General features: G+C 40.5%; 1 protein-coding gene across 3 annotated transcripts in view; it reads left to right on the top strand.

Annotated features, from left to right (window-relative positions):
- The window catches only part of arap2 (ArfGAP with RhoGAP domain, ankyrin repeat and PH domain 2), a 172,886-nt gene extending 147,410 nt beyond the window's left edge, over positions 1-25,476 (top strand). For all 3 annotated transcript variants that reach the window (XM_042222247.1, XM_005925826.3, XM_014334712.2), the window contains exons 24-33: positions 71-148; positions 6,552-6,626; positions 7,857-7,974; positions 10,726-10,848; positions 12,810-12,943; positions 15,242-15,324; positions 18,888-18,923; positions 21,492-21,555; positions 23,509-23,631; positions 24,498-25,476. In XM_042222247.1, the coding sequence (XP_042078181.1) occupies positions 71-148; positions 6,552-6,626; positions 7,857-7,974; positions 10,726-10,848; positions 12,810-12,943; positions 15,242-15,324; positions 18,888-18,923; positions 21,492-21,555; positions 23,509-23,631; positions 24,498-24,932 (1,269 nt within the window). In that variant the 3' untranslated portion in view covers positions 24,933-25,476. The remainder of the gene's footprint in view (positions 1-70; positions 149-6,551; positions 6,627-7,856; positions 7,975-10,725; positions 10,849-12,809; positions 12,944-15,241; positions 15,325-18,887; positions 18,924-21,491; positions 21,556-23,508; positions 23,632-24,497) is intronic.
- Positions 25,477-25,716: the final 240 nt, after the last annotated feature.

The raw sequence follows: 25,716 nt of genomic DNA, 5'->3' as shown, positions 1-25,716 counted from the left end.
TGTGTGTGTGTGTGTGTGTGTGTGTGTGTGTGTGTGTGTGCGTGTGTGTTTTGTGATGCTTTTTCAACAGGTCAGTGAAGACCAGGTGCAACAGATGGAGAGAGAGAATAGCTTCATCACACGCTGGAACGACAAGAAGGACACGACAGTAGGTCGACCCGCAGAACCCGAATGGAAATCACAAATGGGTGTTCAGTGTGTGTGTGCGTGTGTGTGTGTGCATTGATTTGCCTGCGTGCGTCAGGGACTCTAAAATGTGGGATTCGTTTGAACAGGTTTCCTGTTTTCTGGCAGAAATGAAGGGAGAGGCAGGAGCAGGCGGGTGAGGAAAAAGGGCTTTGTTCCTGTTAACCTTTACAGCAGGTACTTTATGCCTGGATGCCTCAGCCGAGAAAAACATTTGGTTCAGATAACTGTGGAGGAAAAAAAAAAGATGAAATCACATGCCGCTGCTGTTGTTGAAATCTGAAATAAGTTGTTTATGAGCGCTCCTTTCTGCCCCTGCCTTCCTCCCTCAGCCTTGTCCGTAGGGTTTCACAACAACGTCGGCTGCTCGGGGGCAAAAGAGTTACTCAGTGGAAAGCAAGTGCTATTAGAAAGCCGTCGGAGGTGAAAATTGGGATGAGGTTTTGATTTTGGATGTGAATTCGGAGGTCTTAAAATAGGAAAGTTATTAGTTTTTTCATTAAGAGCAATTATTTAGTGTAATTACAAGTCAGCGTGGAGAACATTTCTCTGCGGAGATAATAGGTATGTTTATTTTAGGGATGATTTGAAATTTTAGCAAAGTTAAACTTTGCTTAAAGTCATTTAATGTTACATTAACCATCTCGTTTTACTGACTCTGTTTGATCGTTCATGATCACTCGCTGGCTTTGCTGTAAAGGCCACTGCCAGACCGTGGAGCAAAAGCTAAAGAGCAATTGAAGTCGGTCTGTGCCTGATACGAAGGTGAAAAGTTTAAAGCAGTAAACTGAAATGTCCATAATATTGATCTTTGCTATGCAGAATCGCCTTCCACTTGCACTCCTCTTCTAGAAATATGGAAAAAGTTGGTAAAGATGAGATTTCCCACCCACAGATAAGTGCCACCCTTGTGGTTATGTATGCATGGGGTGTATTTATAGTGATGTGTGGCTCAGCTTTACATAAGCCATCATGTAAAAAACAGCACTTCAGTTGCATTTTTTTTTTCAACAGGCTATCTGAAAATGGTAAAAAATGCTTTTCAGCTCTGGGTTGTTACAAAAAGGGCAGAACTCTATTAAATGCAACGGTCATCATTCATCCTGTTTTTTTTCTAAACAGCAACTGTTTCAGGATAATGTTGCATTATTATAAAAACCATCAACATTCAGTCTATAGATTCCTCTGGAGTGGAATTAATCAACAAACTCAAGAATGTGAGAATTAATTTTTATCCTGCACGGGTGGGTGCTGCTTCCATCTCTGCAAAGTCGAGGAAACCTTTAAAAAGAGAAGCAGCTAAATAAAGCTCCTGAGACACAGGAGTAGATTTCACAAAAAACTTTTATAAGAGCATGCTGACCTTTGTTAATTAGCACTAAAGTATAATGTACAACTGAATCTAATGGAATATAGCTTCTAAAGTATTGGGGGTAAGATAAATCACCAAACTGACCGGGGTGTTGATGCCAGTTTTCATGTCACTTCATCATAAAGAGCTTTGAACAGCGTCAGCCAGCATGGCTGTAGTCTAAAGAAGAAACTGAGCGACTGTGTGTGTAGCCTAGGCAGAAGCTGAAGTATGAATAAGAAGCTTTGCAGGACAAATGGCTCTTGGGTTTTTACTCGAAAACCACAAGACGATTGTCTCAGAGGACTCGGGGCCCTCCAGGTGAAGGTTCTGACCTCATCTGTTTCGTCTTCAAGGAAGAATGGCAAGAAGACAGCCAGCAAGTGGATAGTATAGTTCGACTTAGGGAGTGAGTAAATCAGTGATATAATGAGGTGCGAGACATTGTCATGCCTTTTAAATTCGAAGTGCCACTTGAAAAATCGATGCTTGCATTTACAGCCAGGCCGAGGACGGCTTTGGTTAGAGAGATTAGAAATGGCTTCATTCTTTACTCCATAATCTCCTTAAAACCCTTTAAAACATTTAAACTTCCCTTTCCTTTTCTCTACAGTAATCAGCATGTTTTTTCCCCTTTAATTATCTTGCAGCCCACAGCTGTAATGTTTGTAAAGTGGTCCCGGTATTCCTCCCAATACACAACAATGAAGGGGAAGGAGGAAAGCAAGATGGCCCCATATCTGTGTGTGACATTTTCACAATTACAGCTTTAGCTCCATTGGTTTGAATGACTGTAATTTTTGTGTCATTTGAGGGCCACAGGAGTCAGAAGTGGCTTCCTTCCCTCTTTTCAATGCGATAGTTCTCCCAGCACAAAGCCAATAATGGACTTCAGTTCACCTGCACATTAAAATGACAAAAGAAAAGTAACTGTAATTTCAAGATATCTAAGAAAAAAGAACCCTTGTCGTGCCCACTTAGTTGTTAATTCTCTTGAGACAGATTACTGCTCCCGCTGCATTGCCAGAAATCCAGATTAGGTGCTATAGCTATGACCCTGTATCTCAAAAATATAAATTCATTTTCACGTTTTCACTTAACTTTTTTAGTTTTTCACACTGCCGCTTTTTAATTTGATGAGCAGAGGATTAAAGCTCCAGCACTTGGAGAAAGGTGCTGTGATTTGTACCGACAAGCGAGACATTACTTGGAATTTGACCTCTTTGATGTCGGGCAGATTTAAAAACTCTTTTTTTAAAAATTTTGCATAGCTTACATTGAATTAGAAAACTCTCTTCTTCTCTTTGTGTTTCTGCAAGTGAAAAATGAAAGTCAGAGTTACGGGGATTATTTCTGAAACGTGCACGTTTCACATCATCAATCAAATTTTAATATTACGCAAAAACAACCTGAGTAAACACAAAATTCAGTTTTTAAATGATGATTTTGTTTATTAAGGGAGAAAAACTATCCAAACCTACCTGGCCTTGTGTGGAAAAAATAATTGCCCCCTAAACCTAATAACTGGTTGTGCCACCCTTGGCAGCAAAAACTGTAATCAAGCGTTTGTGATAACTGGCAGTGAGTCTTTCACATCACTGTGGAGGAATTTTGGCCCACTCTATTCTGCAGAATTACTTTAATTCAGACACATTGGAGGATTTTTCATCATGAACAGGCTGTTTAAGGTCATACCAAAGCATCTCAAACAGGTTTAAGTCCACACTTTGACTAGGCCACTCCTGAACCTTCGTTTTTGTTTTTTGGGGTTTCTTTTTTTTAGGCCATTCAGAGGTCGACTGATGGTGTGTCTGGATTATTGTCCTGCTGCAATAACCCAACTGCTCTTCAGATTCAAGGCATGAATTAGACATGGATTTCCTGGTAGAGAACAGAACTCATATTTCCATCAACTAAGGAACGTACGTTAGTTTGTTTAGTTAGTTAGTTTTACTCCAGACGTAACAGGAATCAAGCCTTCCAACAAGTTCAGCTTTTGTCTCATCAGTCCACCGAATATTTCCCAGAAGTCTTGGGAATCATGAAGATGTTTTTTGAGATGCGCCTTTGTGTTCTTTTTGGTCAGCAGTGGTTTTCTTCTTGGAACTTTCCAGTGGATGCCATTTTTTCCCAGAGTCTTTGTTATGGTTTAATCATGAAGTCTGACTTTAACTGAGACAAGTGAGGCAGTTCTTCAGATGTTCTGCGTTTTTTGTGACCTCCTGAATGAGCCATTGATGCTCTTGGAGTATTTTTGGTAGGTTGGTCACTCCTGGGAAGGTTCACCACCAGAGATGGACAGTAACGCATTGGTCACATGTTACTGTAAGCAAATTACTTTTTTCAAGTAACAAGTAATGTAAGGCAGCGGTCCCCAACCGGTACCGGTCCGTGAGTCGTTTGGTACCGGGCCGCGAGAGTTGAGGCTCAGGTGTGAAATGTTTGGTTTTCAGGGTTTTTATCGGTTTTCAGCGTTATTTTGTTACCGTTTTTATCGTTAACTCGGTTTTCCTGGGTCTTTTCACACGTGTTATGAATAAATCTTCTTTTTTTCGGTACCGGTACTAGTTTTATTTTGTTGTATTTATCCGCGACACCTTAAAGTCCAGTCCATGAAAATATTGTCGGGCATAAACCGGTCCGTGGTGGTTGGGGACCGCTGATGTAAGGGATTACTATTGCAATTAGATTCCTGTTACTTTCCCGTAAGCACCCTGCGTTACTGCGTTACTAAACCATCATGATTTTGTTTGTGAGAGTGCCTCATGACAACGACGTAAGCATGTGCGACGTCCGTGGCAGCAACAGATGTGTGTAGATCGAAAATGGATAATGTGGAGTGTTGGAGAGAGTACGGCCACGCAGCGTTTAAAGCGTGGACGTACTGACATTTCTTTAAGTTTTAGTTGACAAAAACGTTATAGTGTCCGCTGTACAGTCTGCGTGGGAAGAAAACTTCTTTCTACAGGGAAAAATTTACCTTCAAATCTGAGCAAGCACCTAGCAAGCCGCGACAGGAATGTGAAATTCACAGAGAAACCCCCGGATCCTCCCACCGACATGACCGCTATGGCACCGGGCAAATCTCTGCCTGCTCTACTCCTGCCAAACGGGAAAATAGATTTAAGAACGACTGAACTTAGTGCCATTGAATCTTTGATTTTATTTATTTTTTGCTGTCTCCAAAAGTTGATTCTGTTCATCTGGACGTAGAGTTTTGTGGGAGAAACGTTTCGTCACTCATCCAAGTGACTTCTTCAGTCTCAGCTGACTGCAGGTTTTTCCAAATCTTATAAACAGTACATTTGCATAATGACTGAAACCAGCCCACTGAAGGAACACTGGGCTGGGAGGTCAGTTGCTTAATCATAAATATGCAAATTCTCATGAAATGTTTCTCCCACAAAACGCTACGTCCAGATGAACAGAATTAACTTTTGGAGATTTACTTTCCTGGATGATTGAGAATGCATCAAGAAGATTTTTTGCTGTGTTTTACTTGCATCTATGTGAAAGAGGGAGTGTAAACACAAAAAATAATTTTATTTTATATGCGGGAATATGCAGAAAATAGGTTTAAATGTTAAACAAATTTCTTCAAGGCATATAATTTAATTTTTGCTTGATGCATAAAGTTAAAACTAATAAAACAAGTTTTAAAAAGAGACTTTTCCATTTGATTACATTTTGTATGATGGATTATACAGAAAAAGTAGAATTGGGCTGAAAGATCTATCGCTTTATCACCTATTCAGGTTGTAAATCGTGTATTTAAAAAGTAACTAAGTAATTAATTACTTTTGAAAATAAGTAATCAGTAAAGTAACGGGATTACTTTTTGGGGGAAGTAATCAGTAATTAGTTACTGATTACTTTTTTCGAGTAACTTGACCAACACTGCTCATCAGACTAGGTAACATTTTACAAACTTCGATCATCTAGTTTTGACGAGCTCGTGTTAATTATATCCTCATTTTCTTGTTCTTAGCTGACTGAAGCCCGACAAACCTGCTTCTTAAAACTCTGTTTGTAAAGCACAGCCAAACACAAGAGGCTTGGTATAAATGGAGGGTAGCCTCAAAGGGTAAATGCTGTTTATGAACTGAGGGGTTGCACTGAGGTCCAGTATAAGATAAATATTTTTGAACTGTGAATCATTTGAAACTAATCAAGTAGGACCCAAGAACAGAATAGCTGGAGATTAGTGTAATCTGAGCTGTGTCAAGATTGGAAACGATGACGACAACCGAGAGCTGTTTTGTTCAGCGTTCAGATGTATGCCATGGGAATAGATATCACTGTATATGCTGTATATGAATACCAGCAGAGTAAATATCTGCCTTTAAAACCACCTACATTTTCAAATAAATGTATACAAAAAAAGGTGAATAAACACATAGCATTCTGATTTAAAAATGTCAGGTTTCACTTCCCAAACAGCAGCATTTTGTAAAGGCTTTTACCCCGAATAAACATATTTCCTTTTCTTTTGTGTGGTGGTATTTCACTCGCGCAAGACTCAAAGGATACAAAAAAAAAGTCAGTGGCTGAAAACCCATCTCTCTCTCTGCTGGGTTCATTCTCACACTTGTGTTGTTTTTTTTCTCCATTGCCATAATAACACATGAAAATATCTTTAGGTGCTTCTTCAAAATATTTTTAAACTGACAGCACACTTAAAGTTAACACCTGAGGAAAGCATTTCGGTTGCGGTGTAGGTGAAACATTCGTCTTTCTCTCCCACCTTTCCGAGCGCGCCTGTCTCACACATGTTCTCTTTATTTAGCCGGGTTTTGCATTCCATTAGCGCTACCGGGATTCTGTTTGCCTCCGGCTCTGAAAACGACCTTTGCTTTTTCAAAAATCCTCCAACCATTTCTCGCCTTTCTCTCCATTTACATTCATGCCACACAGGAGCAGAAATTTAGAAGAAAATGATTCCAATTAATCGTGCTTCATCGATGTTGGGATTCAGCTGATGTGACTCTTTTTGCCTCTGTTTTTCCCTCCCCAGTTTGCTCCGGCTGGGGACTTGATCTTTGAGGTATACCTGGAGAAGAGAGAGCCAGAGAAATGCTGCTTAATCAAGGTGAGAGTGTGTATATCCGTACTGCTCCTGGTGTGTATTTGTGTGTGTATGTGCACCTGCTTTCCCAAAGGTCCTGGTAGTGAGGTGAAAAAATGGGGAAGGGGATGGAGGCAGGTGAAGCTGAAGAAAGGATGAGGGTGGAAAGACTGAGAGGCGAGGGTGGATGATGGAATTGGGCCGAGACGTCCGTGGTTTAACCTGATGGGAGTACCGCACATACGAACTAATCAAGAGACATTTGACTTAATTGTCTGAGTAATTGCGTTTTATGAGGCATATAGGCCTGTGCAAGTTAGGGAGGATTTTTTTTTATTGTTTTTGTGTTTGTTAACAGGGTGACAGCAGGGCTCCAAGGGCGCACAGAGTTACAGAGCAGCACTAAGCAGCGCAGTTTAACATTAATTCTTCATTTGTCTCTGTGGAGGAAAGTGACGCATTTCCTTAGTTCAGTGCCGTTCATAAAGAGTCAAATATGTAAACTGTGCGCTGTGTACATAACTGAGTCGGATAGTTGTGCATGTTAACCCTAGAACACTATTGCTATAAATAGTAACACGATCACTAATGCCGGGTGATTTTTACCCGATATAATATAACCAATGAAAAGTAATCAAATATATCAAAATATGACAACACGTGACAAATTAGAGTGGTCTTCTTTTACTTTCAACTGTGCCATGTCTAACAAAATGAAAAATAAAACTCCTAAAACAAAATAATGACTCTGGAAAGATGGTCTTTGGTCCACCCATTCCTGGGACATTTGAGACTTCCCTGGTGATGGCACAGGCTCCTCGACACGCAAACAGCTGCAGGAGAGAGAAATCATGTAAATGTATTTTCTCGGGTGTAAATCACCCAGCGATAGTGTTCTAGGGTTAAGCAGTGAAAGGCTCTTTCAAGACAAAGATGGTTGAAGGCATCGAGACTGATCCACAGAGCTTATAATCTAACCCAGGGGTGGGCAACTCCAGGCCTCGAGGGCAGGTTTTAGGTTTTTTGAACCAACACAGCTGATTCAAATGGCTAAATTAGCTCCTCAACATGTCCTGAAGTTCTCCAGAGGGTAACGAACTAATCATGTGATTCAGGTGTGTTGACCCAAGGTGAGATCTAAAACCTGCAGGACACCGGCCCTCGAGGCCAGGAATTGCCCACCCCTGATCTAACCTTTTATATCCACAGTTTGCTTACTTTGTGTGATCGTTTCCCTTTATGCATTTATGGTAGGTCTCCCCCAGCATGCGGCCCACTGAGCTTGCAGAAACGGCGCTGAATATGAGGAACGTCGCCGTTAACGCCGACGACTTTTGGACCACCTTTGAAGTCATTGAAAATGGAGAGCTAGGTATGTCAGGTTACTAACCACTAAACTTCCTTCTTAGAAATGTTTGAGTATTTTCACAAAAAACTCACAGGAGTTTGAATATACCAATGGACTTTATCTTAGGCATTGCAATGTGATAATATGCAAGCACTTGGCGACAGTAGGAAGAAAAAACTCCATATAATAAGACAGAATAAGTCTACTGTTAGTTTGGCAATTTCCTGTTTCCCTGTTGTACAGAGACACATCCCAGACAAGTTGCTCTTATTTGGAGACTGTTTTGAGACTGGTTGCCTCCTACCTGCGCAATGTCGATTGATTGTAGCAGCTACTTGTAATTTCGTTGAATGTGAAACATTTCAAACCAACAGCCTTTCCTAGTGAGAAGGAGATTGTCCTTTTTTGTTATTTTTCACTTTAATGTGTCGAAGTCATGAGTCATAAGTTTATTTTTCCTGTGAAGTAAGCATAGAAAGCAAGCTTTTTTGTCCTCGACTTACTTGAAGGTATTTTTATTTGCTGCCTTATTTACAAGTCACTTTTAGTTTTTATTTTATTTTTTAGTCTTGGTTGGTTTGCCAGTATATATTTGCCATCAGCATATATACTGAGGTTTGCTGTGATTTGTAAATGGTGCAGTCACATAGTTTGTCACTATGTGCGGCACATGTAGCACAGTATGCAGACATGGCGTGGGCATGAGTAATAGCTTGAGAAGTCACTACCTACTTACACACCCGTGCACACTGGGAAATTAGCCAATCATCAGATTTTATGTCTGTTTCTTGTTGGGCTTGATTTAAATTGTAGACGATCTAAGGGGGCTTTATCAAGGCCCAACAGAGCCCAAGAATAAAAGCATTCAGCTAGAAATGAGTATAATATGTCTCTAACTATTGAACCTCACTCCACTGTAACTTGTCTGTTACTTTAATCCGCTTTTAAATATAACATACAGCTCTTTCCCTCAGATTATCCAAACTTGTGCAGCAACACTTCACTAATTGCGACTTCTTAAAATCCATCTGAAGGAAATAGCCTAATACTGAAGAAGCACCTCTTTAGCAATAAGTACTTTTTGTTGGGATGAAAAGGTCATTTATTCTTTAACTGAAATGCTACATTCAGAAAGACAGAAGTTTTTATGCGCACTGATCTTTGTAAAGACTTTTGCCTTTGACATTAACGTCGGTTAATGTCACGAGGTAATTTACACATGCTATGGATGTTATTATCATATGCAATTTCCCATCTTTTTCTTTTAACCCAGCTTCTGCTTTCATTCCTCAGTGCTATCATTTGGCTTTGACTCCAGACTGCTAAAACTTTTATACACCTGCTGCATTACAACTAAAGGACACTTTTTCTGTGTGACCTCCAAATTTTTCGAGTAAAATGTGAACTTACGTTATAAATGAAATGAAAGTTTCCCTCTAAACTTTTCTGCCGTCACGTTCTCCGTCGGTCCAATTAACATTGCATCACCTTTCAAGTGGCCATTTCCATTTAGGGGCACATACAAAGATCACACTTCCTCGTATCCGAGGACCTGGTGAGAGATTATGCTATCTCTAATGAACCAGCGCCTGTGAACGCGGCAGCACGCAGGGAAATTAGCCAAGCATCGTCAGTTTGATATGCACATAAATGAATCATCCTTACCGTCATACGTCATAAATTGCCTTCATCTTTCCTGCATGATCAACCTAGAAAGATGACCCACCTCACCCTGCATTAATATGCACGGAGGCCGCCTCACGCACTACACGTGCTGCATTTGATCATAACGCGGTATACGTCAAGAACGGGGCGGGGGCCTACAGACGAAGTTGAGCTTTGTCACGAAGTTGCTTAGCTTGCGCTCCCCCGTGCACGTCACGGAGCAGTTCACTGAAAGTTTACACCTCACTCTTGTGTTTGTTTTGCTCTTCACAAAGTTACAGAGGACGAGCCGTCCTCTTCTAAAAATGAAGGTGTGTTGAATACTGAATATATTTGCTGAAGGTTCAGCATATTTTCTATGCCAAAACAATATGTCTGTGGAACAGTAAATAGTTAAGCGATTTCGAAGGCGGTAGCGTGACAGGTTTTGCTCGTAAAAGCATAAAGGAGGGAGGGGAAGTGCGTTAATTAGCCATTTTGGAATATAGCTACCGATAAACACTGTTATCGAGGACAATAAGCAGAAAAGGGGAGCTAATATTTGTGGGGAAATGAGGAACTAATTCCATGGCCTGGGCCTGCAGAGATTCCAGGGAGAAGATAAGCCCACTGTTATGAATAGGTTATGCCATTGTGGCTCTTTTTTTCCCCTTCCTCCCTTTATTTATTTATTTTAAAACCTCCTTTGGTTATGAAAAACAGGGGAGTGTAGAGATGGAAGCATCGGAGCAGGGGTGGTGGTACACAAATTATCTTCCTTTTTTTGGCTGATAGCATGTACCCTGTTCGCCAATTAAGAAGAGATAATAGGTCTATTTTGCACATGAGTGTGTTTTTATAATCAGGCCCTGATATGCTGTAGATAATTTAATCTGTTCTGTGATGAAACTGGGGGGGAAACAACATAATTTTGTTATTTAGCTAACTGGAGTTTGTCATGGATTTTATGATGTGGTTTTGTTTTGTGTGTTTATAATTCGTGTGAGATCAGAGAACACAAAAGACTTTTGCGACCACTTTATCTTCAGACAAAGCCATACTTTAGCTTTAATCATTTCTCTGTTTCTGAGCTAAATTATTATTAATTAATTCATGTATTTCTTTTAACAGAGCGACCGTTGCACCACAGTGAGAAGATTCTTGAGCAGGTGTTGGAGTGGAGCTCCTTGGACTACCCCAGCTCTGCTTTTCTTGTTATAAAGAAGTTTGTAGGTTTCAAACTTCTTGGGGAAGGTAGAGTATGCTGTAGATGTTACAAAAGAAGAAGCAGCTGTTCCATATCTTGTTATCCAGCATTACTATTTCTCAGATCATCATTATTCCTCAACAGCTCATTTGTTCATTTATTGATGACAGTTTTTTATATTATAATAGTTTAGTTTAAACTCATAATACCCAGCCATGTTGTGCTTTTTTGTGCTTTTACTCCAGGGTAGTACAAGTACAACACTTTTGTTCATAGTATTTGTTCATAAAAGTAATGAAATTGTATGATTAACACAGGGGTAGGCAACTCCAGGCCTGAAGTGCCGGTGTCCTGCAGGTTTTAGATCTCACCCTGGGTCAACACACCTGAATCAAATGATTAGTTCCAGGCCTCTGGAGAACTTCAGCAGTCAGACAGGTGTCCTTTAGTAATTTAGCAATTTGAATCACTGTGTAGGATCAAGGACGCATCTAAAACTTGCAGGACACCGGCACTGGAGGCCTGGAGTTACCTACCCCTGGATTAGCATATCAGGACATGAATGAAGGCTTTGAGATTGGGTGCATACACGCTTTGATGAAGAACAACTCAAAAAGTGTCTTTATTTATTTAAAAAGCCAGAAAACTAAGTCTTACTGCTTTCATAGAAAGTATTTTAGTTATAGTTAAGTATCAGCCATGTGCTGCTAATCAAGTGCACTTGACCATCTCATCATCGGCAAGTGTGAGCATTGAAAGGTAAAACAGAAGTCTTGAAGTTTGCTGGTCTGAAGCAAACAGATGCGTGTTAACAAAATGCTAAGCAGAAACGATCTTAATGAAGCAATTGTTGCTGCCCATCATTCTGGGAAGGGTTATAAAGACATTTCCAACCAATTTGAAGTCCATCATTCTAGAGTGAGAGATTATTAGATTATTTACAAGTGGAAACATTCAAGGGCTAAATGTCAGACTCTACAGGAGTCAATTAGCTTGTTAAATGTTAAAGTTCATGAAAGAACATTTAGAAAAAGTCTCAACGAGCATGGCCTGTTTTCAGGTTCGGTAGAGGATGCCCCTTTTCTCATAAAAGAACATGGCAGCATAGTTTAGGTTTATAAAGTTGCATCGAAACAAACCACAAAACTTCTGTTCTTTGGACAAAGTGGAAATGTTTGACCATAATACACAGCACAATACTTGAAGGAAACCAAACACTGCATATCAGCACAAACACCTCATACCAGCTGTGAAGCACGGTGGTGGAGGGGTGATGTAAGGAAATTATTTAAAGCTGTATTCAAATCAATTCAGACGGTAAGTAAGTATAGCTTGAAGTTAATGCTAACCGTGTTGTTGCTATTAGCCACAATTAATAAGTGGTCTAAACATCAAGCTAAAGCAGTTGATAGGCCAGGTACTTTCAGTTCTAGGAAATAGTTTGATGAAAATTAAACAGAGTAAAAATGGCAGCTAAAAATAAAGCAGTAAAATAAATAAACCATTGCACTAAATAAATGAATAAATGAGACATTTAAAAACAAGTACAATGTATTTAATTACAGTTGATGGTGTTAGAGCTGTAAGTGTTACATAAAAGGATATAGGTATATGAAATTACAGTGGACAATAACTACAGGTGGTTAGCTAAGTAATTAAATAGTGATGGATAAAAGTAATGTATATATTTGACTGTATCCCCCAAAATTCAAACTTGTGCGTGGTTATAGATGCAAACATGTTACAGTTTGTTAGCTAAAGTGAATGGATATGTAGTTGGAGCAGGCAGACACAGTAACAGGTAGATGCCCTTCAGTGAGTACAGTTTTAGTTTAGTTTGGACAAAATGTGCAGCTTGTGTGGTGGTAGTATCAAACTAAACCTGCATATATTTTACTGAATTAAAAGCATTCATTAAAAATAAATACAGGTCAACAGATTTGTGAGCGAACCCAGAACCCCTTGAATTCTCTGTTTTCCAATACAGCGTTTCCCTGTTTCACAACAGATCAGAAGCATTTTCTGAAAGGCAACTATCTGAAGTTCAGTGACGGATGCTCCAAACTGCTGTCAGGGCACAAATTTCAGGACAAGTATGTTGTGCTTCATTCAGAGAAGCTGCTGCTCTACAGGGATATCAAAGTAAGTACACTTTCGCCTTAATCTGCTGTCACATTTACAGCAAACACTCGCCGCCATGGAAACACAGTGTCTCCGGCGAACAGAGTGCGCCATTAATCCCGGGGTAATTTAAAAGGTTATGGAGCTGCTCAAGAAAGCCGAAATGTGTTTGAATGGAGCCGATACGACTACGACCGAAACAGACCAAAAATCCAGCCGGTCTGCGCTTCGTCTCCCCGGCAACGTGTTTGTCTCAAGGTTCCAAATTTTCAAATTAAGAAGGAAAATTTTTTAAAAAAGGGAAAGAATGCGACGCGTGCTTGAGAGACGACCAGCAGGACCGAGCTCCCTAGAGGGCTTTTCCTCTCAGCACATTTCTGCAGAAACATAGGATTCGTAAAGGAGTGTGAAGAAGTGTTAATAATTGATGGGGGTGCAGTAGTTCTGGCAGTAGGCTTGGGTGGTGAGGGGTAGGTGGGAGGGGGAAATGGATAAGGTTGGCGCTGTGTGTACGGGGAGGTGTACTTTCACTGAAAGCTTCATTTATTTATTTAATTATTTTAAGGTCGCACCAGAGTAGCTAATTACTGCATAAATGCAGGGGAAATTAGAAGTGTTACTGGAACTTAATTGATATTCCTTGGCCTCTGCAATTACTGCCAGGTCTGTACTTAGTGCAGATTATGCTGGATGAAACACTGAATGTGTGGTGGGTTGTGATGTGTAGGTGTCAGAGGCAAAGCTACAACTTTGATTTCGCTCGCTTTGTTCTCTTTCACTTTGTTCTTTGTCAGTTGGAAGAAGAGGTTTTTGCCGGTAATGATTTGTGTTGCGATTCTGTGGAATGGCACTTGTTGGCATTTTATTGTAGTTTTAATTATTTCAGTAAATTTAATTATTTCTCCCCCTTGAATTTAGATAATTATTCCAAACAATATGCAGTTTTTCCTTTGTACGCCTCCATTCTGGTGATAGCTGGCAGTCGGGGGCATCATGTTTTGGTCCATCCGTCAGTCCATCTGACCATCCGCCCATCGTCTTGAATCCGACATATGTCGAATTCCTAGAGGGGATTCTTAAAATTTGACATAAGCATTCACTTTGGCTTGAGGAAAAACTGATTAGATTACGGTTGTCAAAGGTCAAGGTACATGCGACCTCACATTCTGGCCTCACGTCCGTCTCATCCTTTTGAGCGCTTCATCCTGGGAGGACCTGGAGGGAATTTAATCATGTATGGTGCAAGCTTTCTCTTAGACTCAAGCGAACTGATTTGATAGTTCGAGGTCACAGTGACCTCACAAAACACGGTTTGGCCCAGAACTCAAATATTTATACACGAATTATGACAAAGGTTCCTGCTAATATTAGAAAAGAAGGAGGTTTTATATCCAAAATGTCAAAGGTGAGCTCTGCTGTGCCATTGTCTATGTTCTGCAGTAACACTTTCCTGACCATTATTCAACACCATCACTCAGGAACAGAGTGTTCACCCATTGGCCACTTTATTAGGCACGTCTCGCTGGTACCGACCTGGACTCCTTTTTACCTTCAGGACTGCCTTAAGTCAGAGATTTTGCCCCATGTTGACATGGCATCATCACACATTTGGTGCATATTTAACATTCATGATGTGAATGTCCTGTTCCACCACATCCCAAAGGTGCTGTGTTGGATTAAGATCTGGTGACTGTGGAGGATGTTTGACCCTACCATGTGACTGTAACATCGACACTTATCAGACCAGGCAACATTTTCCACATTTTATTGTTCAATGTTAACTGTCACTGGTTGGGTCTTCATGTGCCTCAAGGTTCAATGTGTTGTCTATTCAGAGATGCTCATGTCCATAAAGAGAGGCTATTTGAGCTACTGTTTCCTTCCTATCAGTTCAAAGCTGTCTGGTCATTCTCCTCTGACCTCTGACATCAAGACGTCGTTTTTTTCCCGAGAACTGCCGCTCGTGTTATATTGGTATTTTCTCATTTCCAGACCATTCTCTGTAAACCCTAGAGATGGTTGGGGGGGGGAAAAATCCCCAGCAGATCAGCAGTGTCTGAAATACTCTGACCAGCATGTGTGGTACCATTCAAAATCACTTAAACTACCTTTATTCTTCATTCTGTTGCTCAGTTTCATCTACATGCTTAAATAAATTGAGTGGCTGCCACATGATTGGCTCATTAGATATTTGCATTGACAAGTAGCTGAACAGGTGTACCTATAAAAATGGCCATGAGTGTCTCTGTGTTTGTTGCTGAATGCAGTCTTTGCTGTGCCACCTTACCTGCTCAAAGTGTGTTTGGTTTGGTTTTGCAGAGCGCTAAAGCCGAGAAAACAATCCCACTGAAGGATGTGAAGTGTTACCTGGGCCTGAAGAAGAGGCTCAAACCTCCAACCAAGTAAGCAGCACTCACACATCCTGTATAATAAAACATCCTCCTTAAAATTATACGATTGAGAGAAGGATGTACCCTTTTTTTTTTTCTCCTGTACTGGAATAATGTAAACTTCCCAATTCGCAGTCGTGTATACACGTCTTGATTTGGTGCATGCTGTTAGTTTTCATCTTCACTGTTGATTAGCGAGTACAGCTGCAGTGGAATTAATGTGAAAGCACTGCTTTTAATACCTGATGCTAGGTTGTTTAAAGCGAGCAATAAACTGGGGAGAAAACACAAATCCACTTCCTTAAAACCACAGGACAAAATGCCTAGAAGCAAAAATGTAAATAGTACACCGTGGGAGATTTTATTTTTTTATGTTTTGGTTCTTTGACTGTTTAAGTGAAATGCATCCGCATCTCTGCTGATAAAATTACAGCTGCAAATGGACAAAACTAATTTGGAATAGCGGAATAGGTTTTAGTCATAACATAGAGTAAAGCATCTTCTGCAGCCTGTATAATTCCAGGAAAATGGATGTTCTGCCTTCCAGCCTGTGGTGAAGTCCTGTGTTGTGCCGCTAATGTGCATTTATTAATTTGCACCATTGTGTAATTGTTCCGCCACCGAAGGGCCTTCATTGCCTCAGAGATTTTACCGAAAAAACACAGGTCGCTTTCTCTCTTCCACCGGTAAAACAACAGTGGCACAAATTCTCTGCTGAATCGCAGACACAACTGCCTGTGTCACCGGGGTCAGGCAACAAATACAAAGCAGATTTTATGATTTTTCCGAACCCCCCCGTGGACATTTTTCTGGCATATTTGCATGTGGGTGAGTCATCTTTACCAAAAACGGATGCTGCATTGTCACAATCACGATCATTCGATCCAGCGTTTTGAGTTTTAATATATTTTTATGTTTATGGTTTATGTTAAAGTTCATTAGCTTCTCTAAGTTCATTTCTATTTTGCCCATGTTGCCCTGTTAAAGTTTGTTTATTCGAATCCCCTTGTGTCTTCACCCCTGTGTTTAAGTCTCCCTCGCCCTTCATGTGTTTCTGCGTCTCATTATGTTTCCTGTTTTATTTTGAAGAGGTCTGGTGTCACATGTTCATTGGGTATTATGTTGACTCTAATCAGCTGTTTCCCCATGTATTTCCACTTCCCCTGATCACCTCCTATGCGCATTTAGTCTGTGTGTTTTCATTTAGTCCTTGTCAAGTCATTTGTTGAGTTCTTGTCATTTTTCGATGCCTCTATATTTGCAGGTTTTTCCATGTTCAGATTTTTAATCATGTTCAAGGTTTTGTTCTTTGTCTTTTGTGTTTAGCATTTAGTTTTTCCCAGTTCTAGTTAGTTTCCCGTCAGTGTGCATCTGCGTTTTTGTGCCATTTTGTAGTATTTCCAAGCCACAAATAAACGTCTCACATTTTTTAAAATTATAGTTTAATTCCAAGTGTCTGCATTTGAGTCCTCTTCCTCCCTCCACACATGTGTACATTCTTACCAAATCAGTCCTCTTGGAAGTGACGCTGTATTTCCTCTTTCCCTTCCTCGACCCTCAAAGTTTTGCCACCCACCCCTCCCCTAAAATCAGGGATGTCAAACTGATTTTACATCGTGGGTCACATACACCTGACTTTAATCTTAAATGGGACCAGTGAAACTCTCCTTTCTGTCACTGTAAAGAAGTTTAACTACACATTAGTCCCTGACATATTTTAATATGTGAACAAGGACAATTTCAACAGTACTTCACAGTTTTTCCACATGATAAAGAAATGCTGCTGTAATCTGAAATCTTTCAGTCTTAAATTGTAAGAAGTAAATGTGTAAAATTACAGGACTAAATCCTGGCAGCTCAATGCCCAGATGGTCCTGTTATTATAAAACAGAAAGCTTCTGTTAATTCGTAGAAAATGTCCTTATTTCTGTGGACCGATTGTGAAAAACAAATAAAACCGAAAACAGACATTTTTATAGTCAATAGTGAAAAGACAGGAATGTTTCTGTTATTTAATTGTTTATCTATTACGAGAGGTCTTTGTTAGTATGAAAAGCTGCAACACTTCTAACTAAAAGTAAAAACACTTATGCCTAGCTTTACATTTTCCAAATGCATCCAGTGGGGCCGAATTAGAGTCGTTCCCAGGCCATTTCTGGCCCTCAGGCCTTATGTTTGACATCCATGCCCAAGACCCTCCTGACCCCATCTTATTTTTCACTGTAATGAAATTGATTAAATGTAATTGCGTTTTAACAAATACAAATTATTAAACTCGGTTCCCGCAAGTAGAAAAACATTGCCGCCACTGTTTTATTTTAATGATCCTCTGTTATTGGAATTGATGACACATGCAGCGCCGCAGCATTTCTTGTTGGTCAAACAAAGAGGACATTTATTCTATATTTCACATCGCGCGATTATAATTCCTCATAATTTTCCCCGTGTCGGACTGTCGAGTCGAACAAAAAAAAAAGTGAGAAATGACCCCAGACAACGATTGTCTGCATTACGAAGTCCTTCAGGGCGAGGAAACCCGGATAAGAGAGCAGGAGTGGGAGACGGAGAGATGAGGGAAAAGAGGGAGAGATGCAGAAAGATGCAGGCTGGTATCATATACTGTTGAGTGGGCTGTGGGAGAAGTCATACAGCGAATAAAGAAATAAAGACAGAGTGCTGAGGAGAATGGAGAGAGTCGTAGTGAGAGGGTTAGGAAGAGGCAGCGCTCCAGTACCTCATTAGGTTGAGGTCTATTTGTGAGCGGCCTACTGCTGGGCTGGATCTGCTGCCCTCACTCACAGGAGTGGTGCTCCAGGCTGCTGGCTCTCTCCAACCCCTCTCTCTCTCTTCGCTTTGTTCTTCTCCCTACTTTTCTGCTTCTTTTCAGCTGCTGCTGCAAAGGTTTTTGAGGAAAGCGCATTCTCTAGGAAGGTGGTCTTTTCACCTTATGTTACCCCCGCGCAGGTTAATTTACACCGAAGCGCACACGTGTCCGTGTATCGATAGGCTTTTGAGTGCATGGAAATGGTGGCGTGTGGGAAGAGGGTCGTTCCTTTTAGCTAATACCGCAGCTTGGCGCAGTAAACCGTGTTCGTGCGATCATCTGTTTTTACCCCCAGCAGATTCGCTCACCGCTCCAGCATGTCAGAAGTTCTGTGTCTTTTGCAGCCCTCCTAACAAAATATACTTTAAGGCTTATAGGTGAACAGCGTGTGCTCTGTGTATTGTACAGTTTGGCCCAGAGCATATTGATGTCTGCTCATGCATAAACATGTGGGCTGAAACTGCACTAATTAGCTTAATTAATTCCACTGTTTGGCACCCAGTGTTTGCTGGGAACTCTCTTTCCTCTTTGGATGTTCGTGAAAAGGTTTTGACCTTCTACTATCTTTACAGTACTTTCTCAAGTTGTTTAAAGTTGTTTATGTGAAGTGGGATTTTTGAACGTTCACCGTTTCTTTTAGAGAAACTTGTGAACCCTGTTTTTCAATTATACCAGTATGCAGGAAATTGCAAATTTAGATTTGCAGAATCCAAATTTCCAAGTCTGAACTGTCTCTTCCCTCTTTTCACAGCTGGGGCTTCACCATCTGCACTGATAAGCAACAATTGTGAGTAACACACTGACGTTCTATGAGTCGTCGTTGTACGTTTGACCCTTTTCTGCTTTAAACTCTCTCCAAAACAGAAAGAATCTAATAGTTAGAATCACACTTTATTTATTAATTTCATCAGATTTTTTACATTTTTTTTAATACCTGTGATGTGATGCCTGCAAGTTCAGGTGACCCTATAAGCTCCTGAAAGATTTAAGCAAGTGTTCTTCATTCCCTTAATGTCAAAGCATGTCAGCGTTTAAAACCTCGGTGAGGAAATGAAGCATAATTATCCTGATCACAAAAAAGAGACATGAAACGAGTAATGTCCTCTAACTGTTAGCAACTACCAGTAACATTAAGTCAACGTGCTAGCTTCTAGTTCATCTTTTCATAGCTGTCTGTCAAACTAATCTCTGTAAGCAGGTATTAACATGTAGAATCAGTAGACATGGGGCTAGGGATGTTTACCGAAAACCTGGTGTTAAACAGGCTTCAGGTCTTAACTGGGGCATCGATACACTCCAGTGTTATTGGTACTGCTTTCAGTAGTGGAAGAACGTAAGAAAATTAATTCGTTATTGCTACAAAAAACATAATTTTTCACATTTTTATTTGACTAACTTTGACTAGCTTACATGCCAGTAGGTCTTTTAGCAAGTAAAGAAGGAAACGAGCGGTTCTTTGAAACATTCGACAAAGGTCCATCACATTTAGACAAAAAAAGTGCACGTTTGATGTCCTAGAATCGAAAATATGAACATGACGTAATGATTAAAAGTGAGTTGTTAGTAACCTGATATGGGTGTGTGCTTCAGAAATCCCCAGTTTCAGAGTTTTTGTTGGTGCACTTCCATCCACGAGCTATAAGTTAAGGTTTAGGTACGAGTGATTATTACCCAGTGCTGATTATATGTTGAAATTAAAGCCTTCATTATATGGGGAATATGGATTTTCACATAATCGAGTATTCAGCCAAGCTATAGTCAAAATAATTCAAATATTATATTACAGTCCTGCAGAAGATACAAAATTACAGTGATTGCACATTAATTCAGTGAATTGTATTTGATGTTAATTTTATCTGTGGATGTGGTGAAACACACACTTCTGCTTTAACCTTCATGTTAATTAGTCCCTCACAAAACTTTCTGCTGTAGTTTTATCAGCGTGAATGCAGCAGTTGAATGCCAAGAGTAACATCCTATATATGTGTGGCCACATGACTTTGTTACAGTGCTGTGAAAAAGTATTTTCTCCATTCCTGATTGTCTTTGTTTTTTGCATATTTGCCACCCTTATTTGTTTCATATCATTAAACATTCGCAAAAGGTAACCAGAGTAAGTACTAAATTCAGTTTTTAAATAAAGAGTTCAGTTTTTAGGGGCAGGGGGGTAAGGCCCCATAATACCAACGGAGCTTGTTAAATCGTTAATTTATTGGGATTACGACATTTTTAGGAAAGCTGAGTTCAGTTTCAGTAGCCACACCCACGGCTGACTATTGTCAGACCTGCTGAGGTCAGAGTTCATGATTCATCAATAAGAAAAGCGATTGGGCAAAAATGGCATCCATGGGAGAGAACAAGGAGAAAATCATTGGTGATCAAAAAGAACTCAAAGGCTTGTTTCACATTTACCAAAAAACGTCGTGATGATCTCAGAGACTTTTGGTAAAATATTCTGTGGACTGATGAGACAAAAGGTGAACTTTTTGGAGGGGCTGAGTCCTGTTACATGTGGAATAAAACGAACACAGCATTTTAGAAAAAAACCCATCATACAGCAGTCAAACATGGTGGTGGTAGTGTGACACGGTCTGGGGCTGCTTTGCTGCTTCAGGACGACTCTGAATGGGTCAAAGAAACATTGAATAGACCGCTCCAAACCTCAAAGTCTGGACTCAAATCAGATTGAGATGCTTTGGCCTGACCTAAAACAGGCCGTTCATGGTCGAAAATCCACCAATGTGACTCAAAGCAATTCTGTAATGATGAGTGGGCCAGAATTCCTCCACAGTGATGTAAAAGACTCAGTGTCAGTTATCACAAACACTTGATTGCAGTTCTTGCACAACCAGTTATTAGGCTTAGGGGGCAATTATGTTTTCACACAAAGGGCCGGGTAGGGTTGGATAACTTTTAACCTTTTATACATGTTTGTGTTTACTCTGGTTATGTTTGTCCAATGTTAAGTTTTGATTGATGATCTGAAACATGTAAGTGTGACAAATATGCAAAAACTGAGAAACCAGTTTTTCACAGTACTGTATGTTTTATTTCTCTTTTAATAATAGCAAACCTGGAGTACAGTGCATGCCAGGTATTACTTTAAACCTTCATCCAAGATTATTTCTCACAAAACTAATCGTTGCTGCTTATATAGACTTTATTAATGCAGATTTACAGAATCAAAGGTGCAGCTATGGCGCAGTCTTTTATTTATTTTTTTATTCGGTGATCCCCTCAGAAGAAACTGTGTCCACTGCTGTGACTCACCAAGTCCAGCTACCTGATTAAAATGGGTGTGAAAATAATGAGGTGGAAATCAGCGACTGATGTGACCAAGCTTTCTCCTCCTCAGGCATTTCTGCTGCGACAAGAGGGAGACGCAGGTCAACTGGGTGACAGACATCATCAGGATGAAGGTAAGATGACGCGCAACTAGAGAGGAAGTTAAAACAGGAGCGAGGAATTCTCTCATGCAGACGCTCGATAAGGCAATTTAATGAGTAGACGCTGAAGTGTGCGGCGTAGCTGCGGGACTGCAGGAGAACTATGTGCATCCCTCTCTAAGCCTTTTATTGCGGTGTCGTGAGCCAAAAATATCAGTGAATGTGACATGCACGCTGTGGACATATCCTCCTCCTTTTCTCTTCCATATTTGGATGAAAAATACCCTCAAATACAGACAGAATAAATCATCTTTTTTTTTACAATCCATATCTCAGAACAAGGAGATATGATAAATCATATGTTTTTCTCCCAATCATCCTTTTCCATTGTACGGTGAGGCAGACAAAAATACATAAACAGGGGAGAGAACTGTAAAGTTTTCGAGGTCACTCAGCAATAACATAAATCACTTTATGTGGAAAAGCTGTGAGAATAAGGTCAAGGCGACTGTAACAATCACATTGTGGTACTTAGCCTGCAGATAGAGCTAAGTGTTGTCGCTGTCAGTCGCTGACACAGCACATATGACATAAATAATGCAGGGCAAAGCAAACCAAGGGGAGAACAGCTACGCATGTGTCATAATCTTGTATTAATTTTCACTCTCGCAGTCATTTCTGCCCCCCTCCAAGAGAAATGGCGTCTTATTTTCTCATTAGACTCAACACTGGTGTCTATTTTTTGCTCATTTTCAAGTAAAAGACCAAAGTTGAACTTCACACTCGTCCTTAACTGAAAGATCGAAGGAAGATTTGCCAGCTCTGTATTGTATGCTCAGCACATTTCATCTGTATTAGCACTCTGGCTGTCTCCCTTTATGGGAACCCGTCTGCAGCAAAGTGTTGTTTATCACAGGTGCTTACTGTAAAAGCCTTTTAGTGCCTTAGTTTGGGTTAGAAAGTAAAAAGGGCAACACTGTCGGGGAGAGATTGATCTAAAGGGGAAGGCAATTTTTGTCTGTTGTTTCTAAGTGTTTCAAGGTGTTTATTTCAGTGGACTTTCCCCCTCCTCCTCGCTTTTTGCAGAAGCTCTTTGCTCTGCAACAACTAAATCTATAGCAGACCGGAGCCGGCTAAAAATATTAGAATTCTCTTCCCAAATCTGCTAAATATCAGGATTGTCAGCTTCCAACGCCGAGGCTTGAGGGAAGGACGCGGGACTTGTGGGAAGGGCAGGGAGAAAGTGCAGATGAGAAAGTCGACGGAAAGCACTTGTTCTTGATTTCCCTTACCTTACCTGTTAGCGAGCATTGTGCTCCAACAGTTTCCATAGCAACTGGCGATGGAGGACCTCATTCTGAAGCAAGGTAGAATGGGTGATGGCGGGTGTTCGAGAGTTGGGGGAGGGTGTAAAGGTCCAAGGACAGGCCCTGGCATTGATGAAATAAGGATTTGTTTAAGAGAGACGGTTTTACACGTTGGGGGAGGGGGGGGAGGGGGGGTCACGGTGATTTAAAAGGAGACATTGTTAAAGAGAAAGTTTAGCTGGAGATCAGAGCGCAGCCAGACAGCTGTACTGGAACAGAGTATCATCATTCTTTGACTTCCCCTCATTATTAAAGATGCTTGTCTCAATCTGACTGAAAACTGAACCGGCACGTAGATATTTTAGACTAAGGAGCAATATCATGCTTTTTATTAATTATTCATACTTTCAAAAACAAATATTGTTGCTGACAGTTCTGTTTCTCTTTTCTTTCCTTCCTTCATTCTCACACAGTCAAGGGCAGACGTCCAGTTTTTAGTGCGTCTTGGAGTCATCATTAGTCTATTTATTCATGTTATTCCTCATCTACTCCATTTTACTGCACAGGTCTCATACATGCAGAGCTGGACCTTACAGAGCATACAAAGACAATAAATGAAAATAATGTTGTTTTAAATGATATATAACCCGTTTTCATGATGTCTGCCTTGTGCCTTCAGTATGGTTCTGACCTTCATGCATCCACCAACTCAAAAGAAATGGCAGATCACAAATCGACCAGAGGTGGAGCTCTAACTGAAGGGAGCAAGGTGCTGCCTCAGAACCTCAACTCTAGCAAACAGGTGAGGAACTCAATGTTTTTTTACCCCTCAGCCATAAAAGGCTGATGGGGGGGTATTGTTGTGGTTGGCAGCGCGGCTTTGTGAACACAAGAATGAGGGAATGTAGGATTTTCAAATTGATACCAAAGGTGCATCTACTAAAAAACTCAGATGACTTCAAATCTCTGTAACATCGACCTCAAGGTCCTCTGACCCTGATCCCAAGGTCAGAGGTCATGTTTTCTGAAAATCTTGTGAATGTAATAACTCACAAAAGAAGTTACGTTGGATTTTCACATTTATACCATAGGTGTATCTACTAGGAGGCTGAGAACTGATGGTTTTTTCTTTATAGCTCTTATTTGCTGCCATGGTTAGGTTGGAAAGTAATCGATCAATATTAATATTAGTATTATTATTAGTTTTTCAAGAGTTTCAAAATATGGCTATGTTTGCCATCAGACCATGCTTCCATTTTTCTTTTACTGCTTAGTTCATGGTCACAGGTAGTCTGGAGCTCACACCACCTGCCACAGAGCAGAAGACACACAATCTCATATCCTTGTGTTGGTGTTGCTCCTACATCAGAGTAAAAATATTAGTCCAGGATCAGTATTCCTGCAGACCAGTCACCATACACCTAATAACACCACATCCCTAAGATATCAGATTAACATGATTGGTCAGTTGTCATGTTCATCCTGGACCAACATTATTATGATGATACAGAAACAACACCAACACGGGCCTATCTGATAGACTGTGAAAAACTTTAGTTTTATTTAGCTTTAGTTTTATTCTTGTCATCATGCATCATGCTATGAGTGATTATAAGATTGAAGAGTCTGTGATTTCACTACATCTATATCTGCCATGTTTACCTATAGACAACCGAAAGGAGGGTTTCTCTTGGAGCTCTTGGAGATGGAGAATGGAGGCCCGCCAAGGATCCTAGTCCCCACTTCAAGTCCAACACCATAGGTGCTCCAAAGTCCAGTACCATGGGTGCTCCAAAATCCAACCCCATAGCTGTTCCAAAATCCAACACCATAGGTGCTCCAAAGTCCAACGAACCATTCAAACCCCCAGCAATCCCAAGCAGAAGAACTTCAGTGGATGTTTGCCTGCCTCTACGGCTCCCGTCACCATCTTCTTCCAGACACATGCAACCCATGCCTTTGCCCGTTCTCCCTCAAAGCGGCTGTAAGACGGTCAATAAAAGACCTGCTCTGGGTGGGGAAGCTATACTCCCTCCAAATCTGCTGAATGAACTCAACTCTGTCCTGAACAAGACTGGTCGCACTAACAAGAACAATGACTGACAGGAGGAGACATGAGGGGGAAATTACATAAAGTATCATGATCATTTCTGAAAGACTACACAGTATTAATGAAAAGAGAACAAATTGCTTTCATGAGCGATGATCACAGTCTGACCTCAGCTTTTGAACTTTTATATATATGGAGATGGTGATGCACATGGGTATGTGCAAAACAGGTGCAGGAGACTGCAAAGGTCACGCAAACCTCAGCTGGCCATGGCGCTGACCCAAGCACTACAAATTAAGATTTATATACCACTGTTTGAAAGCTAGAGAAAGTTACGTAACTCAGAAGTTTCTGGAAACATTTCCAAATGCTTATGCAATGTCTTTTTTTTCCAGCTAAAGCCTTGCCAAAGAATTTGCAACTATACTTTTACTTTTACAGGCAGGAGCCTGCTGTTACCTTACAGCGGCCATTCCCAAAGTCAATAGTGCTGCGGGCCACTTAAAAAATAGAGAATCCCATGGGGCCAACCAATAATAAATCTTTCTCTAATCAAAATACAAGTGAAAGTAATATATTTTTTGGATAATTTTATTTTAAAAAAAAACAAAAAAAAACAGCAAAGGCTGCTAATTCTACGCAGTCATATGCAAAGTTTTTTGGACAATGTGTGTAATGAGTAATATCACAAATTAGCCACCTCCTCTTACCAGTTGTAATTCACTTTTATAGAAATAAATACTACAGTTACATATTTATATAAATGTAATGTCAAAGCTAAATGTTCGTTATTATTGCTCCCCACCTGCAGCACCATGGCAGTCCACCAGGGGGCTC

This window comes from Haplochromis burtoni, unplaced genomic scaffold (assembly GCF_018398535.1).
Source record: "Haplochromis burtoni strain Fernald_Lab_line unplaced genomic scaffold, NCSU_Asbu1 Contig_82, whole genome shotgun sequence".
NCBI classification, from domain to species: domain Eukaryota; kingdom Metazoa; phylum Chordata; class Actinopteri; order Cichliformes; family Cichlidae; genus Haplochromis; species Haplochromis burtoni.
The sequence above is the reverse complement of the archived record's forward strand: the minus strand, read 5'-3'. Positions and strand labels throughout refer to the sequence as shown.